This window comes from Lactuca virosa, chromosome 8 (assembly GCF_052849685.1).
Source record: "Lactuca virosa cultivar CGN04683 chromosome 8, Lactuca_virosa_CGN04683_v6, whole genome shotgun sequence".
Lineage (NCBI taxonomy): Eukaryota > Viridiplantae > Streptophyta > Magnoliopsida > Asterales > Asteraceae > Lactuca > Lactuca virosa.
Window position 1 is genome coordinate 111,100,326 of NC_136433.1, and position 21,427 is coordinate 111,121,752.

General features: G+C 39.1%; 1 protein-coding gene across 1 annotated transcript; it reads left to right on the plus strand.

Annotated features, from left to right (window-relative positions):
- Positions 1–11,121: 11,121 nt before the first annotated feature.
- LOC145133208 (RHOMBOID-like protein 1) lies at positions 11,122–13,429 on the plus strand. Its single transcript, XM_079068142.1, has 6 exons — positions 11,122–11,566; positions 12,108–12,271; positions 12,370–12,533; positions 12,614–12,873; positions 12,955–13,081; positions 13,166–13,429. The coding sequence occupies exons 1-6, from the start codon at positions 11,211–11,213 to the stop codon at positions 13,286–13,288; spliced, it is 1,194 nt and encodes a 397-aa protein (XP_078924268.1). The 5' UTR covers positions 11,122–11,210; the 3' UTR covers positions 13,289–13,429.
- The last annotated feature ends 7,998 nt before the right edge of the window (positions 13,430–21,427 follow it).

Below are 21,427 nucleotides of genomic sequence, written 5' to 3' on the forward strand. Positions count from 1 at the left end.
ATGGTGTTTTGGACCTTTTTGGTCCCAAGAATGGATTTTTATGGTCCAAATCCGTTTCTAGACTTAGGTTTGCCACCCTTGGTGCTATCTGAGTCCCTAAGACAGAAAAGTTGCCATCTTGAAGGTCTTAATGGGTTCATGCAAGACTTATGGCCATCTTTATGGAAGTTGATTGCTATTTCTTGAGATTGGGACTTTTGGGGGCATGCAAAGTCACCAAGTCCGTAACTTTATGATTCTATTGGTCCTAGATAGCTTGTATCTATGTTTGGATAGCATGGCTTAAGCATTAATTGCTTGATGGTCGGTTTTTGGAGTCTGGACGTGAACGTGTTGCGTAAGGTTCGGGAACGCGCTGCGTTCCCGTTGGGACTCGCGATCTAAATTGACAAGGAACGCCCATCGTTCCACAAGGGAATGCCCTTCGTTCGTTACGTCAGTAGACTTCTTTGGGCCATTTCCTTGGACTTTACTACTATGGGCCTTTGTGGATCCTTTTGGGTTGTTATTGGACTATATCTTATGTTGGGCTAAAGAGAAGGCCCATTTGAGAAGTTGGGCCCAATTTAGAAAATTGGGCCATTAATGGGCTTGGAAAAGTTATCTAGGATTGGGCCTTCCATGTTATGGATTTTGGTCTAGGTCATGGGCCAAATTAGATCAGGGGTAAAATGGTCATTTTACCCTAAGAAGGATTATTTGATTTTGACTAAGTGTTATTTGGTTATGATAGCTCGAGGAGTCGTTGGGGCAGCCATTAGAGATTCCTTACCGTGAGATTCTACATTCAGCTTTGCGAGGTGAGTTTCCTCCTGTATGAACGGGTCGAAGGCACCAATGTCGGCATCTATATGTATGTTAGTATGTATCGGACTAAGGTCCGATGTAGGGCAGTGCCCGATGAAGGTCCAGATGTTTCCGAATTGCAGTCCGATGTTGGGCAATGCCCGAGGAATGTTGTATGCTTGATGTCTTCGTGATTCTTGCATGTGCCTGTATTGTATGTTTCCAGATTACGGTCTGATGTCGGGCGGGGCCCGATGAATGTTTATATGTTTATGTTATGTGATTATTTTATGAGTATTTGTTGATATTGATGGGTTTTAGGTACAACAAATAAACTAGAAAACAATTCCTAAGTTCACATGCAACCTACTTTGGATCTATGTTTTAACTATTGAACATACAACTTTGAATTGCAAAACTAGAACCCTAGAGGAGAAAGGCTAATTTCGAAATTAACAAACTAGGGTTTAGGGTTTACATACCTTTCAATTGTTATAGCAAACAATTGATATTCCCTTGATCTTGATCTTGATCTTCTTGGAAGCTTTAGCACCACAAGTGTAATGCCTCTAATGGAATCACACCCAATGACTAGCAAGAAGGAAAGTAGAAGAGAGAGGGGAGAGGGAGTATGCAAAATCTCGGCCTTAGGGTTTCTTCTAAAGAAAGAGTGTCCAAAAACATGAACCAGGAGGCTCCTTATATAGCTGAGGGATCTAGGGTTTAAGGGAAACCCTAGTTATCCTTTGCTTAGGGCCTAAGCAAACCCAAGGGCCTTATCCAAGCCCCTATGGACGAAATTATTAGGGTTTCCCCTAAAGATTTCGTCCACCCTCTTCCAAGGGGGTTCTAGAGCCTTCCACTCAACTATTAGATAATTGCAAACTAGTCCCTGCACCTTATAATTAATTCTTTTAACCCCAAAATCAATTCTGATTAATTTCTGGCTAACAATTAATTAAACATAATGATTTCTAATTAATACATTAATCCATTAACATATTAATAAATCATTTATATATATATATATATATATATATATATATATTAATTTATTAATCTTATAAATTAATATCTCTCCTTTCATAATTTCCTTGTCCAGTTGCTAGGTTGAGGGCAACCCAAAAGGACTGTGCTGCTATCAATTCAAGTACATACCAATTATAGTTATGGGCTTAGACACCTAATCCAACAGTCTCCCACTTGGATAAGTCTGTAACTATAATTGCTAGTATGCCTTCTAAATTTGACCAGCAAATTGTAGCTTCCAAAAAGCTGCTGCCGAACTCTGACCCAGTCAGTTACGTGTCCTAAGATAAGTGATCATATAACCCTTCGTTCTGCTTGATATCCCCAGACAAAAGACATGGAATGTAATCAATCTGTTTGTCCAGAATCTATGTTTCCCGATTCCTGATTTGTGATGATGTAGGACTTCTAATCGAACACATCAATTTAGTCCTGGCTGGGCCCAGCACATAAGTCAACACCAAATCATCGAGGGGCCCACATATATCGCTTTTCCTGTTAGGGAAAAAGGAACGAATAAACGTTGAATCATATGCTTGTATCTTTTACTCATCAAATTATGCATGACAATACGTTTTATAACACCAAGTTACTGATGCGTTTTCGTATCACCAATACACAACCGACTTGTAAATTACAACTCATATATCTTCGTTTCAAGATTATAAGATATTATCGTCTCAGTATTACTCGTGATGAATTCCATGAAGTAATACTCTGAGCGAGGGTTTATCCAATACTCAAATCTCAATTTCTGAGTACTCATGAACGTTGCAGCAATTCTATTGCCATGTCTACGCTTACACAATCTGCAATCCAATTCATGACAGTCTTAATTCACTACTTACTTCCAAGAGTACGAGCGACTGTGGAGTTTGAATAATCTCATTATTCAGGAAGTAAAACATGCAAAAATGAAACACAATAATAAACAATCGACAAAAGGTAGTAGCCAAACTTATAAATAATACTTTATTATTTAATCACCAAAAGTCAATTACATTTACTTTGTTACAAGTTTCAAAAACTAATCTAACTACTAAAACTAATATCATCTTTCAGTCCTATGCTCCGAGCATGCTGAATATGCTTAGCCCTACTCAGACCCTTTGTGAGAGGATCTGCTGGGTTATCTTCAGATGACACCCTCTTTACTATAAGATGGCCTTCTTCTACTCTATGTCTGGTGAAATGGTACTTTCTGTCGATATGTCTGGTCTTACCATGATCTCTTGGTTCCTTTGTCAAGGCAACCGCTCCTTCATTATCGCAGAACAGTTCCATAGGCTCCTGGATGGTTGGAACAACTCCGAGATCCCCGATGAAGTTCCTCAACCAAGCTGCTTCTTTCGACGCTTCACTTGCTGCTATGTACTCTGATTCACAAGTAGAATCAGCCACCGTATTTTGCTTGGAACTCTTCCAAGTAACTGCTCCTCCATTCAGTAAAAACACCCAGCCGGACTGAGAACGGAAGTTATCTCTATCCGTCTGAAAGCTGGCATCACTGTAACCATCTACTCTCAAAGTATCACTGCCACCAAGCACAAGGACCCAGTCCTTTGTCCTTCGCAAATACTTGAGTATATTCTTAACTGCTACCCAATGAGCTCTACATGGGTTTCCCTGATAGCGACTGACCATGCTCAAAGCAAATGCCACATCAGGGCGAGTACATGTCATAGCGTACATGATCGATCCGACAGCGGAAGCATAAGGTACACGACTCATGTCATCTATTTCAACATCTGTACTCGGGCATTGAGTCTTACTCAATTTGGTATTGCTCTGGATAGGTAGCTCTCCCTTCTTGGAGTTTTCCATACTAAATCTCTTTAGTACCTTATCCAAGTATGTGCTCTGACTAAGTCCAATTAGTCTCTTCTTTCTATCTCTCAATATTCTAATCCCAAGAATATAGGCAGCTTCTCCAAGGTCTTTCATGGCAAAACACTTTCCAAGCCAAGACTTAACTTCTTTCAAGGTTGGAACATCGTTACCAATGAGTAATATGTCATCGACATATAACACCAGAAAAGTTACTATACTCCCACTAGCCTTGATATACACACAAAACTCATCTTCACTTCTAGAGAAACCAAACTCTTTGACTTTCTCATGGAAGCAAAGATTCCAACTGCGAGATGCTTGTTTCAATCCATAAATGGATTTCTCAAGCTTGCACACTCTATTGGGGAACTTTGCATCAACAAAACCCTCTGGCTAACTCATGTAAACATCTTCAGCCAACTTCCCATTAAGGAAAGCAGTTTTGACATCCATTTGCCAGATTTCATAATCATGAAAGGCAGCTATGGCGAGCAATATCCTAATAGATTTAATCTTAGCTACTGGTGAGAAGGTCTCATCATAGTCAACCCCTGGGGTTTGAGTGAAACCTTTTGCAACCAGTCGAGCCTTGAATGTGTGCACATTTCCATCCATGTCTGTCTTCTTCTTGAAGATCCATTTGCACCCAACTGTCTTACGACCTGGTGCACTATCAACCAAATTCCAAACTTGGTTGTCATACATGGACTTAATCTCGTTGTCCATTGCCTCTTTCCACTTGGAAGCCTCTGGGCCTGCCATTGCTTCCTTATAAGTGACTGGTTCATCTAAGTTTACCAGTGTTCTGTCACTTATGAATGTGTCACCATCTGAAGTAATATGAAAACCATACAACTCAGGTGGCACACTCACCCTAGTGGATCTTCTAAGAGGTAATGAGTTATCAATTGGTTCAACAGGAACTGTTTCCTCTGGTTGAGTGCTAGTGTCATCTAAGGTTCCCTCATTGGCTGACTCTTGAATTTCTTCAAGGTCAATAGTGCTCCCACTGTCCTCTTTGAATATGAGCTCTCTTTCAAGAAAGACTCCTCTTCGTGCTACAAAGACCACGTTCTCACTAGGCCTGTAGAACAAATATCCAAAAGACTGCTTTGGGTAACCAATGAAAACGCATTTCTCACTTCTAGCTGCTAGCTTGTCGTGAGTCTCTCGTCTTACGAAAGCTTCACAACCCCAGACTTTAATATGTGCTAACGAGGGAACTTTCCCTGTCCACATTTCGTGAGGTGTTTTGGCAACCTTCTTTGTAGGGACAAGATTGAGGATGTGGGCGGCTGTCTCTAAGGCATACCCCCAGAAGTGAATAGGAAGCGAAGCCCGACTCATCATAGAACGAACCATGTCTAACAAGGTTCGATTGCGCCTCTCAGCTACACCATTTAACTGTGGTGTCCTAGGAGGAGTCAATTGTGAGACTATCCCACATTCTTTCAGATAGTCGTTAAACTCGATACTAAGATACTCCCCGCCTCTATCGGATCTAAGTATCTTTATCTTTCTGCCCAATTGATTTTCGACTTCATGCTTAAACTCTTTGAACTTTTCAAAAGTTTCTGACTTATGCTTGATCAAGTAGATATATCCATATCTGCTATAATCGTCAGTGAAAGTCACATAGAATCGATTAGCATCTCTTGTAGTTGATCTGAAGGGCCCACACACATCCGTGTGTATGAGATCCAACAGACCTTCACCTCTTTCACAAGACCCTGTGAATGGTGATTTTGTCATCTTTCCCAAAAGACAAGATTCACACATATCATTTGATTTTAGGTCAAATGATTCCAACACTCCATCCTTTTGGAGTTGGGCTATGCGTTTCTTGTTAATGTGTCCAAGACGACAATGCCACAAGCATGCCTTGTCTACACTATTAGACAAGTCAATATTAAGTACACTATTTCCTAGGCTATCAACACAAGTCACTGTTTCATACACACCATTACAAGGCAAAGCTTCAAACATAAAAACACCATTCTTATAAACAGAAATTGAACCATTCAAATCATTAAAAGAATATGTAAAACCTTGTCTGAACAATGCATGAAATGAAATAATGTTTCTCGTCATCTCAGACGAATAGCAACAATTTATTAAATCTAATCTAACATCATTACTAAGCAGAAGCTGATAAACTCCGATCTTGGTTACTGGTGAAGACTTTCTGTTTCCCATGATCAGGTTTATCCTTCCTCGCTCTATCTCCTCACTTTCCTTTAGACCCTGCAAATCAGAACAGATATGAAAACCACATCCTGTATCAAGGACCCATGAACGAGAAGATAATGAGTTATTAGCAGAAATAGTGTAAATACCTGCCGAAGATGGCTTCACTTTGCCATCCTTGATATCTTGCAGATATTGTGGGCAAGATCTCTTCCAATGCCCCTTTTGGTTGCAGTAAAAGCAAACTGCCTCTTTTGGATCAGAAACATGGGGAGTGGAACCATTGGGCTTAGCCTTTGGGCCATTACTAGATGACCCAGCTTGAGCCTTGCTCTTCCAGTTTTGCTTGGGAGGACCTTTCCTCTTTTTCCCCTTTCCCTGTCCAATAGCCAAAACAGGGGCACTCGTAGGTGTGGAGGGTATACTCTTACCCTTCATCCCTGCCTCAGCTGTCTGCAACAAGTTGTGCAATTGGGCCAAGGTCTGCTCAGTATTGTTCAAATGGTAAGTTAGAATAAACTGACCATAACATTCAGGAAGTGAGTTCAAGACCATGTCAATGGCCAATTCCTCATCAAAGTGAATATTGAGCTTGACCAAACGCTCTATGTAGCGTTGCATTCTTTGCACATGTGACACTACCGACTCCCCATCCTTCATCTTGCAAGCCATGAGTGACTTGACTACTTCGAACTTTTCTTGACGAGCTCGCTTATGGTACTTTTCCATAAGGTCCTTGTTCATCTCGAAAGGCCAGTAGTCCTCATAGTACCTCTGCAGTTCTGGGGACATAGTTGCCACCATGATGCATGCCACTTTGGTAGCATCATCGTAATGTTTCTTGTAGGCAACAAGATCTTCAGGAGTAGCTTCATTCTCATCAAGCTCTTTGAGCTCCTTTTCAAGAACATATTCTTTGTTCTCGAAACGAAGAGCCATCTTGATGTTGCGCATCCAATCGTTATAGTTTGAGCCATCCATAACGACTTTGGAGCAGATATTGAGCAAAGAGAAGTTCTGGTTGGAGGAGGATGAAGCAGAAGTGTTTCCAGGAGTAGACATCTGAAAAGAAAGAAAGTTTTAGTTAGATTTCAAGATACCTTAATAGAATAACCCAAAGATATAATATCAAGGTTAGGATCCAACTATGAAGATTCACAACTTAGAAATGGGATGCCGAGATCCAAGTGCAAATTTCATAAAGGTAGGTGAATGACGATTCACCAATTCCACCATTAGACGAAACAACCAAAGTGAAATTCCTAATTCTTTTGAGATACATTGAAACTATTCAATGACATGTTTTAATCTCAGATTATGCTCTTCTATTTGTGACTGGGATGCCGAGGATCACAAACAAGATGTGAATAACCATGCAAATGTGCTTGGTAACCTCATTGTCTTTATCATTAACTATTGATGTGCTGGTAAACCACACACGCTCCATCAAAATGACAATTATGAGATACCCATTACTACTCTTTATTAGTGCCTTTTAGTGTGCTGGTTAACCACACACGCTCCACTAACGACCAATATAGCATAATGTGCAATTTCATGGATTAGCATACTTTTCACATTTTTCCTAAAGTAACTAGAGTTGGGATTTTGAAAATAATGTTCTAGTACTTTCTTTAATATCATTATACTTTTAATGAGAAGTAGTTGTCCTATCAAATCCGTTCTGCTAACGACCCTCCACTAATCAAGGAAGCGGTGGGTGAGAGTGGACACCCATTCAACTACCATTTTATAGGCAGTTTCCTTATACCCCCCTTATAGATTAGCTTCGTGAATGAGGCATACTAGCGATTTGACTGACCATGTTCTTATACATATATAATATTAAACTTTTAATTATAATATATATATAAGGTGTGTTTTAAAACATTTTAAAACTTCAAAGGTTTATAAATTTCGAAATTTAAGCTATTAAATTTAAATTTAAATAAACCAATTAACTAGATTTAATATTTATCTTTTAATTAACTATTAATCGAATTATTAAATCTTGTAAGGATTATCTAATTAAATTAATCCATTAATTTAATCCTAATCCTTATCCCTTTAAATTTCGAAAAATAGGGTAAGGATAATTATCCAATTAATCTAATTAAGCAACAATTATCCAAAACAAGAAACCCTAAAACTTCTAAGCAAATTTCGAAATTTACAAGGGAGGAGGCTAGGGTTTTCAAAACCCTAACCCTAATTTCGATTAGGGTTCTTTGGAGGCTAGGGTTTTCGAAAAAAAAACTTTTGATCCAAAACCCTAGAAATCGAAAATTTTGGCCTTTAGGGTTTAATAGCTATAAACCCTAATTTGCAATTCAACAATTGTAGCAATTCAATTTAAAACAACAATGGCTCTGATACCACTGATGGGTTTTAGGTACAACAAATAAACTAGAAAACAATTCCTAAGTTCACATGCAACCTACTTTGGATCTATGTTTTAATTATTGAACATACAACTTTGAATTGCAAAACTAGAACCCTAGAGGAGAAAGGCTAATTTCGAAATTAACAAACTAGGGTTTAGGGTTTACATACCTTTCAATTGTTATAGCAAACAATTGATATTCCCTTGATCTTGATCTTGATCTTCTTGGAAGCTTTAGCACCACAAGTGTAATGCCTCTAATGGAATCACACCCAATGACTAGCAAGAAGGAAAGTAGAAGAGAGAGGGGAGAGGGAGTATGCAAAATCTCGGCCTTAGGGTTTCTTCTAAAGAAAGAGTGTCCAAAAACATGAACCAGGAGGCTCCTTATATAGCTGAGGGATCTAGGGTTTAAGGGAAACCCTAGTTATCCTTTGCTTAGGGCCTAAGCAAACCCAAGGGCCTTATCCAAGCCCCTATGGACGAAATTATTAGGGTTTCCCCTAAAGATTTCGTCCACCCTCTTCCAAGGGGGTTCTAGAGCCTTCCACTCAACTATTAGATAATTGCAAACTAGTCCCTGCACCTTATAATTAATTCTTTTAACCCCAAAATCAATTCTGATTAATTTCTGGCTAACAATTAATTAAACATAATGATTTCTAATTAATACATTAATCCATTAACATATTAATAAATCATTTATATATATATATATATATATTAATTTATTAATCTTATAAATTAATATCTCTCCTTTCATAATTTCCTTGTCCAGTTGCTAGGTTGAGGGCAACCCAAAAGGACTGTGCTGCTATCAATTCAAGTACATACCAATTATAGTTATGGGCTTAGACACCTAATCCAACGGATATGTTTATATATACCGAGCTTTGCTCGACGACGGGCGGGGCCTGATGCCGAACATTGTCCGTTGCCGGGCGGGGACCGATGAAGCGGGCGGGGCCCATGTTATGTTATTATGTGATTATATGATTGTGTGTATGGTATGTGGTAGTTTGGGGAGACTCACTAAGCTTCATGCTTATAGTTTTCAGTTTTGGTCTCAGGTACTTCCGGTAGCAAATGGAATAGCTCGGGTGACTGCAGTGCACACACCATTATGTTTAGCCTGGGATGTTTTACTCTGATAAATTGACATGTGTTTTTGATATGATGTTTGAGATACTATGATTTAATATTTTGATGAGAAGATTTTGATAACTATGGTTTTATTTAATAATTTAAAAATAAAATTTTTGGTCTTGAATTTTGGAATGTTACAAGTTGGTATCAGAACCTTGGTTTGAGCGATTGGGGCACACTCTCGGGTGTGTTTGAACTCAAACTGAGGACTTGGTATAAAGATTTTCAAAAGAAAACCATTTTTATAAAAAGGATTTTGAAAAGAGAAAAGGGTGTGGTGCATACAATCAGCCGAGCTTAAGTAAGTTCTCCCAAATTACCCATACATGTTTGTTATGATATGATATGATTATGAGAACTGCATGCTAGATTAGGGCTAAGGATCTAGGAATGATGCCTTGTATGCCTGTTATATGTGTATGAGAACTGTATGCTATATTAGGGCTAAGGATCTACGAAGGATGCCTTGTATGCCTACTGTATGAGCTTATTGAACTGCATGTTAGTACTGATTAGTCAGTGATATGATGACCTGATTAGGATATGTTTGGTTTTGATTACTTAATGCTCGAATGCTGCTTGCTTTGTGCTTTTAGGAGTTCTAGCTATCCTTAACTAACTAGTAAACAAATACGCTAAGTTACATATTACGAGGACTAAATAATTTCAGAAGGTTAGATTTACCCTTATTTCGCAGCTCGTGTTTGAGTCCAACCGTTGTAGGGAGGGACCTCTCATTCGAAGAATAATCTAGTCTTAGTAATATGTAATGGTATTTGCGAGCTAGTTACGGGGGAGATAGCAGGGACTTCTTATGCAGCTGGTGGCGGAGAGTGGGTCGGAGATTACCCTAGGGCAAGCCTAGGATGAGATTAGCGAGAAGAGCAGCAGTAGTAGTGAAAGGGACTTGGTGGAGTCAAGACAATTCTTGAGGAAAGTATGGATAGATGTGGAAGGTAGTATGACGTATTACTGAAAACAGAGGATCCGTACTCGAGTCAAGGAGAGTTGAGATGAATCCAGGGAACTTGTAGTGTGTGTGATCCCTCGAGTTATGATGAATATTCAGATGTTTGTTATGGTGTATTTTCAGTATGGTGACGCTACGCGCTAGACCAGTTTGCAGCTCTGGCACCAGTGAGGGATCAGGCTCGAGCTCTGGAGCCGGGCAACTCGATGATCAGATGAGGGAGTTCATTTCATCTGAGATCACGCATAGTATATTGGACCAGACTCCTGTGATCTTCGGTACGGTCAATGAGGGCATTCTGGAGATTCTTAATGAGAGGTTGGGTGCATTCCGCACCGAGATGACGGTCATGATAGGGGCGCGCACGATGACATTCAGGGAGTTCCAAGTTTGTGGAGCTCCATACTATTATGTATTGTTTTAATTTAATTGTCGTTTTTTAGCTATATAATCGTTTTAAATTGAACTAATAAAGTATTTTTTATTAATTTTATATAATTATATTTTGTTCCATTAAAAATAATATGGTATGGTACCCATGGATTGGAAGAAAAATAATATGGCAATGAAAAAAACAGTTTGGTGAAATATGATATGAAACCACTAGTCTAAGTAAACTACATAAAAACCGTTTTCTTATTTTTGTCCCTTCAATCGAGATTGTTTAATGTTTAGTGACTATCGAGACAACATCGACTTAAATGGGTTAACAACGAGTAAACACCAAACATTAGGGGGTTTATTGAAAATTTATCTTCCTATTGTCAACCCCCACCCCTTTCACACTCTCTCTCTTAAATTTTACAAACTTAGGTAGAGATTCTTCTTCCCATTGTACGAACTTCCTCATTTCAGAATCCAATTTCCTTTTCCGGCAAAATGGCGGAAACCCATCGGCCGGAGATCCAACTCAAGGTCAATTCTAGGCGCGGTCTCGGCGTTGGAAATGTAATTCATCCTGTTGAAGTTGAGTCATCACCGACACCTCTGCTGGCGGCACAACGCGCCGGATATCAAAGTCAAACCCCATCTCCTTTCCGGGAGATTAAGCATTTTAAGAAGTGGTTCCCATGGTTGATTCCTAGTTTTGTTATAGCAGATGTCGTCATGTTTATAATCACGATGTATGTCAACAATTGCCCCAAAAACTCGGTTACTTGCGTCGCTACCTTCTTGGGGAGGTTTTCCTTTCAGCCATTCAAAGAGAATCCCCTCCTCGGTCCTTCTTCTTCGGCGTAAATCTCTAAATCTCTCTTCCTAATATCGCAATTGATAGATAATAGACGCAATCTCCCACTTATTCGATCCTAATTGATGTTCCATTTCCAAACTTAGTTAACTACACTAGATAATTTAGTATTCAATCAATGATTTACATGATTTTGATTGAATATTATGCTGATCTTCTTCTAAGCTGTAACGAAGAAAAATCTAGAGAATCTGCGACCAAGAGCAGTTGAATCTGTGGATGGTTTTGATAAATTAGACTCAAATATTGAGAATAGGATATGATTTACTTCATCCGCATTCAATTCGAGGTTGAAGACTTACCCTATTATAGATTTCCCTTTATATAGAAAACAAATACCCGTTTTCAGTTTCAAAGCCACAAAACTAGACTGTTAATCAGTAATCACCTTCTTTTTCTTGATTCATTTCATTTCTCCCAAAGCCACAAAACCAGACTTATACGCATGACAATCAAAATAAGCTGTGTACAAAACATTTTTTTCTCGAGAAAACATAAAATTGACAGTTGCAACTTGTGTTTCTTAGGCTAGAGAAGATGGGGGCTTTGGATGTGAATAAAGTAGTTGATGATCACCAGGGGTGGCGCCTCATTACTTGCATTTGGTTACACGGTGGACTTCTCCATTTATTAGCAAACATGCTGAGTCTCTTAGTTATTGGCATTCGACTGGAGCAAGAATTTGGATTCAGTAAGTACATCAACTTCAACTTTCACAACTTATTTCAATGTCACAATGTGCAATTGCATACATAAATACTAACACACCTTTTGCTTCTTTATTTGCAGTACGCATTGGGTTGCTCTATATCATATCTGGATTTGGTGGCAGTTTATTGTCTGCTCTTTTCCTTCAATCCAACATATCAGTTGGTGCTTCTGGTGCAGTTTTTGGGTTGCTAGGTGCAATGCTATCAGAACTCATAACCAATTGGACTATATATGCCAACAAGGTACTTATTAGCCAAATCTTCTTATTTCATTTGTATTCAATCAACTTAACCCATTTCTTTCTATATATGTTTATGGTCAGTTGGCAGCATTAGTGACGCTTGTGATCATTATTGCAATCAATCTAGCGGTTGGGATTCTGCCACATGTCGATAACTTTGCTCATCTTGGTGGGTTTTCATCTGGTTTTCTTCTAGGGTTTGTGTTCTTGATGCGCCCTCAATTCGGATGGGTTAGCCAAAGATACGCCCCACCTTATTCTAGGGCTGGAGCCAATAAGCCCAAATACAAGACATATCAGCGAGTTCTGTGGGTCCTTTCATTGATCCTTGTGGTCACTGGGTAAGAAAATACATGTATTTATTAAATATGATGATTGATTACATTTACAACAGATAATTAAAATAATAATAAATTAAACAGGATGATTGTGGGGCTTGTTGCACTTCTTCGTGGAGTGAACTTGAATGACCATTGTTCTTGGTGCCATTACATGAGTTGTGTACCTACGTCTAGGTGGAGCTGTGACACATCGGCCGTGTCATGTGTGGTGAGTTTCTTGTGTATTAACTGTTAAGTCGTTCTTTCTGTATTAAGTGATAAAAGCTAACTGAGAGATGTTATGTTATGACAGTCTGAGCAAACGGATAACCAGTATACATTGACGTGCTCCGACAGCGGTAAAAATGGTACATACACATTGACAGATCCGAATACGTCTCAATTACGTGGTCTTTGTAGTCAGCTTTGTAGATAGATGTACACCACATTTGTATACGGACATTATATCTGTGTAATATGATTTTTTATTTTTTTTGGTTATTTTGATGGATGTAATATAGCAACTCAACATTTATGCATTTATTGTAATGATTTGATTTATAGTTCGTTTTTTTTAGGCCGTCTAATCTATATTATTAACCATCATATGATCTTTTAGGCAATGGATCATGATATGATTTAAGGCCTATAGCTGAAATGGATTATGATTCAGCATGATATATTTGTTTTTATGAATTTTTAGCCAAATGTTATGGATGAGTTTTTTAGAAAATTATGGGGAACAGATATATCTTATAACTAAAATACATTTGCTTTTGTATTGTATAAAATGTTGAATTGTAACAGCTGTGTGTCTGTTTGAGATTATATAATCAAATAATTTGTTGTTTGAGTTTTTTCATGAATTAATTGATAAAACATCCAAAGTAATAAAATATCTCATAGTAGAATTAAAAAATCAATAAATATAAATTCCATTTTTATTTGATTTATTTATAAAGATGACCATATATTTCAAATGTATATTTTGGGGTAACCACCATTTTATGATCTTTAAAATGACCATGAGGTCCGCAAAAAAGAATTTGCTAACCCTCGAGCTAAAATAAAAGGTCTCTCATGTCCCCACTTTTCAAAAGTTCATTTCCGTCTGCCAGTTCTTTTACTATAGAAAAGAAGCAAAGATCATCGTTTTTCTTTGTTAATGTGTATCCTCTATTGAAAAAACATGATGCAAGTAAGTAATCAATCAACCTTTTTTTTTCTATAAGAACACTCAGGTAAGTGGGTTTTAACGTTTTACGTAATTTTGTTTAGTTACTTGGATTTGATAATCATATACTATCATTTCCTTGAACGAAATTGCAAGTAGTTTAAAGGGAATCGTCACCAACTCAACGATGAAACTCTCGGGAATGGTACATATATGTCCACAAGACCTTCACCACCATCCACTAACCATGCACGAAAGCTTTAAATTATCCACATTGACATTGTACTAACTGTATGTGTGCGAATTTGTAATTGTATTTTTGCGTGTGATTTGATAACATTGTCTAAAATAGCATTTGATCTAGGACTATTACCCAACCCTATCGAGTATTGACGAGAAAGTTGGAGCTTTATGACTGAAATAAGGGAGAGGTTCTCTTACTCTAGCTTGAATGACACTGTTTAGAAATTCATGTTTTTGGTTAAGGTTGGAGTTACGTAATACGAATAAGGACCATCTTCTCATCCATACAATGTTGATTTCAATAATCAATCTTGAAAATGATGATGATAGGTTGTGTTTTCAAACTAGATGATATAAGCTGCGTCATGGATGTGAATAGTTTTGTCTTATATCCGATCTATAGTTTGGTAGTGTTACACGGATGGATGAGAATGGTATTTTCCGGTTTAAGACGTGGGGCTTCCCCGACAAAAATGCTACTGATCTCTTATATTTTAAGAATTTACTTGACTTGTTTGAGAGCTCGATCTTTTACGCTGATGATGTTATCTGTGTATGTCTTATTTGCATGTTGGAGCGTGGTTTCACGGGGAATCAAGGCAATTTGTTTGTCAAACCATGAAAAATTTTGGTTGCAAACAATTTAAATGCATGAAACATGTATTATTTTCATAAAATAAAGATTTTGTTTAGTTATAATGAATTTTTTTTTTGTTGTGTTGGTATCCATGGGATCATATTTATAGAAATCTATATATAGTAAGATGTTGGCAATTATAAAACTGGGGAGGGGGAGAGAGACACCATTAAAGGGTAATAAATGTGAAGCAATTGAAAACCAAAAAGAATGATATCAAATACAATGTTCATTGACTATTGTATGTTTTCATGGTAAACTAACTTCAATTTAATCTTATCGCGAAGGGTAATAAAACCAATGCGAGGGGGAGAAAGACATCGAAGTTGAAGGGTAATAAACCTACATGTAGTTGAAGATTCGTTTTCTTGAGAATCTACCGTAACAATGTAACATTTGTGATTGCGTTATCCTTGTTTGTATGTGGTTAGAGGTGTTATGTAACAAATACATATTTTATCACGATCAATCAAATTTAATTCTAATAACATCCGTAACACGACACCGTTCCGCCATAAGCATGTCAATCCTCTTATCCACACCATTTATCCACCTTTTCTACAACTTTAGTTCTTTTTACTATTAGTTACCCATTCCAACTTTTCTTTCACATATGCTAAGAGAACGTCTACACGTTAATTAAGTATCTAACTCTCTTTTCGGAGTCACTTCGATTGTCTTCTTTAGCTCCCGTCATTGCTCTGAAAATAAAATCGGGGATTTTAGTTGGTAGTGTCCCACCATGATAATGTGTTAAGATCATAACAACAATAACAATATTATAAAAAAGTTGGAAAAAATAATTCACATTATGGTTGATCGACGATCATCCATTGTTGATTAGGCGTTTTCTTCTCCGGTAGGCACAAAGGTGGACTGATCGTACCTTTCCCCGGTATAAGGTCTTTTCTCCTTCATCGCACGTACACATAAACTAGGGTTTTAGGTTTCATTGGTCACAAGTAATCGGAGAATTCAGTAATGGTGTCAAAAGAATCAATGGCACATAAAGTTTCACATAATTTATTTTTCACGAACTTCCCCTCACACTTCCCTTGTTCGTGAATGTTTGGGAATTGTGGACGACATGTGAACAATATGACATTGTTATGGATATTGCCAAACAACTATCAAAACACGGTAAACCTTTCACGTTTGTTTGCTTTATCAAGTAGACAATGTAGGAACTATACTTTGGAATTTATGTATTGTGCAGATAGGAAGATACTCATGGAGACTCAAAATCATCTTCATGGGTCTAGTGTTGGACCTTCGTATGTCTCTACACTCCGTGGAGTGAATGTGAATTTTATAGCTTTCGTGAACACCATTCGTGAGTGTGTAGTTAAGTTGTTAGAAAAATAATGATGCTCGAATGACTCGCAAGACGTAATGCTCTTTCGTGAATCGATTTACACTCACATGAGGTTAGGTTGCCAAATAAAGTGTACATCTGTTAGACTAAGTTTATGTGTTGCATTGTATTTTACTTAAATTAGAGGGTACCTAATTGTATTTATCTAACCTATATATATTAGGTTCATATGTATCGTAATCTTTGAGATATCAATAATAATACACGGTTTGACTTGGTATCAAAGCCAAGTTAATCCTTACCTTATTGGCGGCATCCTCACAATAGCCTCTTACGCAAGATAAACCCTAATCGCCGATCTGTCAAGAAACTTCATGGCGACCATTGCTGCTTTCACGACACATGAGAAAACTTCTCATAATTCTCATAAATTCGCTTTTACCCTCACACCCACAAACTATGGGTATTGGAAGGCCATGCTAGAACCCTTTCTCGTCTCCAACAATCTGTTCGGCTATGTCGATGGTACAATACCATGCCCTGAGCCCAAAGTCGGCACAGGAGAGACAATTACAGACAATCCTAGTTACTCTCGTTGGATTTCTAACGATGCTCATGTTCGTATGATCATCATCTCTACCATCTCAGAGGCTTCCTTCCATCATGTTCAGGGTACTACCTCACGAGATCTCTGGCTACAATTAGAACGTGTTTATGCCCTAACTGTGACAACCCGAAAACTTCAATCTTGTACACTTAGTCAATTCAATCGATATTCAACTTATTTTATTGATTTCTGATGCTATTTAAGGGTTCATTTAAGTGTTCTAAGCTTGTATATAACCAAGGTTGAGTTTAGGAATGAGTCAGAGTGTTGAATAGTGAGAAAATCGGGCCATACACACCTCTTGGAGGAGTGTACGGCCGTACACATGGGTGTGCGGCCGCACACCCACTCCCTTGGCAGCACACTCACTTTTGGGAAGCACCCTTACCCCTATATAAAGGGTAGCCCCCTTCCTTTCATTCCTTTAGCACCTTGGCAGCACACAACATCATTTCCTCTCAAGTTTCTCCAACTTTGAACCTTCCCAAAGCTTCAAGAACGTGAGTACTTCTTCCTCTAACTTACAATCCATGAAAGACCACTCTATCCAAGCTCTATGTGTGCAAAAACGACATGCTCTTCGTATTTGGAAGTGAGTGCGGCCACACACCCTCTTCGGGTGGCCGCACACCCCTAAAACACCCTCCAAAGTGAGAGTTTAACTTCCATATTCGATGTAGATGTGCCCCTAGCCTCGCTACACCTTGGAATGGACTTTTGGGCATCGTTTTGAGGAGTGTACGACCGTACACACCTGTGTACGGCCGCACACACACTTGTACGGCCGCACACCCATTGGACCGCACACTCATGGCCGCACACACACTCTAGGTGGCCATACACCCCCTACACTCAATCCTACAAGGTCCTATCACTTGGTGCAAATAGTTTCAAGTCCCTAGAGTGGTTTTCCATCACTTATAGTGGTGAAATACCCTCATTTGACTCGTTTATGTGTCATTACATGTTATTAGGATCGAATCGTGTTCAAGGCTTCACTTGAACACCCGGCTCCCCGTATCGATCCTTCAATCAAACCACTTACCCGATGTGAGTTCATACCCCTACATTTTACTGGTTTTCAAACGTTTTCAGGGGGAATACAAGCTAAACCTTAAATGCTTTTGTTAGTACAAAGAGATTTTTAACAAGTATAAAACTCATGCAATCCTCATACATTAACCCTTTTGTACTGTGTTGAGCATAAGGGTCGTTTTTCACTAAAATTGCATAGTTCTCCGGATTCGCTATTCACTATGTTATACATGCAAACTATAATCGGTATAGTTTGGAATTTTCTAAATATAACAAGTACAATAATTTTCACTGCTAAACATATGCACTAAGACAGAAATAGTTTACAGTTTACATCACTACGTTATCACTATAAATATCACTATACACGGTGTACATACGGATTTTCACTATGGTAGAACGCTACTACACTACATGTAAACTAGATTGTACGATACTGTGAGGCACTACTTCAATACTGTACCCTTAGGTGTACAGGGATAAATCCTATCATAGTATAACTAGAGTCTCCTGGAGGGAGAGCGTGAGATTTGTGAATAGATCTATTCAGGACTGACAATCCCACACCCGAACTGCTACCTACAGTTAGGCAGGCATGCCTAGGGTGACAAATGTCATTTAACTCGACGCCTGAAGAACGTTGGAAAGGTCTCTAGTCATATCAAGTATGGTTATACGACTCACATTATGTATAAATCATCTTTAGTTTACAATCTGGCATTCTTCAACGGTTTTATTTATACTAAATAGAACTAAAGCACACTACTTATACTGGCTAAGGCCAGAGTTTTTAAACAGAACCGATTATGCAATGGTTTCACATACAAGACACTTATACTTCATGATTAGCTTTAGCTAGTCACATGAGGTAGTATTTTCACATATTACTACAGTTTTCAGTAACGAACATTCATGGTTTTATACGGAATCGATAACACTACATTTTCGCTAAAGAAAATATCGGATTTTCTTGAAACTATACAAACATTTCTGCTAGCTCATCAACAAGTCTTCATTATAAACTACTACTTATGAACTCACCAGCTTGTATTCTCAGGAAATCAGTAGACAGGTACCTGCTGGGTTTTTGAGGAGTTGGAGCAATAAGAGTTTAATGTTTATATTCATACAAACTATATGATGTAATTCAAACAAGTTTCAAACGATTTCCAAATTGATGTAAACATTTTTATTTAAGTATTCATTGTAATGGTTGCGTTGCTATGATTGCTATTATACATTGGTTGTGATGCTATACATGACGTCCTCTACCCTAGAACGTTTCCGTCATTCTGGTTTTGGGGTGTGACAGATTGGTATCAGAGCCCTTGTTTATAGCGAACTAGTATACCGAACCTTACATGGTATACAACTATAAACACTAAAGGGGCCTCAGTGCTCTACACTAAAAGTATACTTTCAAAAATATAAGTATTTGTATAAAAAGTATACGAGCATGCACACATAACATAATTCGTGTCATTAGTGGAACAACACAAAGAGTATTTGGATGTTGGGACACTGCGGTTAAATCTGGGCAGCTATGTAATCATGTTTCGGGTGAATATAGCCTGATCAACTATATTCAGTCGAAACATGACCAACATGTGCTTGGGTATGATGGTGGTGTTACAACAAGCCTAAAACTTACCAAAAACATTCACTATAAAATACTATAGGAGTATTTTGCTAGAGCCAAATTCAGTGAGGAGATTCATTCTCGGTGTTGCTACCTATTTGTTTCGTAGCGATAACTTAGTTACATTAGTAACCTTTCTTGCTTATCGCTTGGTAGAACACTTGTTTATCAGGATGAGATATATTTTGTTTCATATATCTTGAGGACTTACCATCCTCTTCTTCCTGATTGTTTCTAGAAAATGATGCCTCATCGACCAAGACCCAACAGAAGGAACGACACTCCGCCACCACCACCCCAGTTCGACCCCGTCATGTTCCAGGCAGCAGTAACCGCCGCTGTAACCGCAGCAATGGCACAAGTGAACTCCGGTGGGGCTGGAGGTGGAACCGACCCTCAACGGCAAGACGGAAGTCAGGGACATCAAAAGGAGTGTTCCTACAAGGACTTCATGACCGCAAAACCCAAGTCCTTTGACGGAAACGGAGGAGTCATCGCTCTGACTCGATGGTTCGAGAAGATCGAATCCATCTTCGAAATTTGCGCCTGTTCCGAAGCCAACAAGGTGAAGTTCGCCGCCTGCACCTTCACTGACAGAGCTTTGACCTGGTGGAATGGTCGAGTCAAAACCCTAACCCTGTCAGTGGCTAATGCCATGGGTTGGGAAAGACTGAAGGAACTCATGTTGGCTGAATACTGCCCGAGGGGCGAGGTGCAAAAGTTGGAGCACGAACTTTGGAACTTGAAGATGAAGGGTTCTGACATTGCTGCTTACACTGCTAGATTCTGTGATCTGGCGCTTCTCTGTTCAGGAATGGTCACCCCGGAAAGTAAGAAAATCGAGAGGTACATCTGGGGGCTGACACAACCCACCAAGGGAAATGTCTTGGCTGCTAGACCAACTACATTTGAGAGCGCCAAGGATCTGGCACAGGTTCTGATCGATAATGGGGTTGATCTAGACGAGGTGGCAGCTGTTTCTGAGCCACAGAAGGAAAGTGGTGGGAAGAAGAAGAAATCATGGAACAAACGGAAGGGTCAGCCTTCGCAGGAGCCTTCCAATAAGCAACAAACAGTGGTAGTTCATGCTGCTACTACTCCTGCTGCTACTCCAGCTATCGTTCCAACCGCTCAAGCTCCTACTGGTGTTTATGCAGGGAAGCTACCTCTATGCAACAAGTGCAACTTTCATCATCACGGACCCTGCCGTGAGTTGAGTTGCAAAAGCTGTGGAAGGAAGGGACACACAACTCGGTTCTACAAAATGCCAACCCAACCGACCAACCAGGCTCCGGGAGCGGGTGCTGGTCAAGCTTGTTATGGATGTGGAGAGGTTGGGCACTTCAGGAGAAACTGCCCCAAGGCAGCAACCGGTGGCAACGCAGGGAGAGTTCTGACAATGGGCCAGGAGGAAGCGGTCGCTGATCCTACCGTTGTTACGGGTACGTTCCTCCTTGACAACTCTTATGCATGCATTTTTTCGATTCTGGTGCGGAGAGGAGTTTTGTGAGTCATGCATTCAAACATCTAATCAAACGTAAACCCCAACCTTTAACTGAAACGTTCACTGTCGAGATGGCTAACGGAAAGAAAGAGAACGCTAGCGACATATTCATAGGCTGTACTCTTACCGTAGACAATCACTCCTTTCCCATTGATCTTATGTCGGTATCCATCAAGAGCTTCGATGTCATCATCGACATGGACTGGTTAAGCCCCAATCGTGCTGATATCCTTTGTTTCGAGAAAGCTATCCGTCTCAATCTTCCTTCTGGTGAAATCCTCATGATTTATCCTTCGTATCATCTCGTGCATCAAGGCCCAGAAGTATCTGCGGAAGGATGTCATGCATTCCTAGCTCACGTCGTTGATGAGACGCAAAAAGTTAAAGACCTCGGGAGTCTTCCCGAAGTCTGCAATTTTCC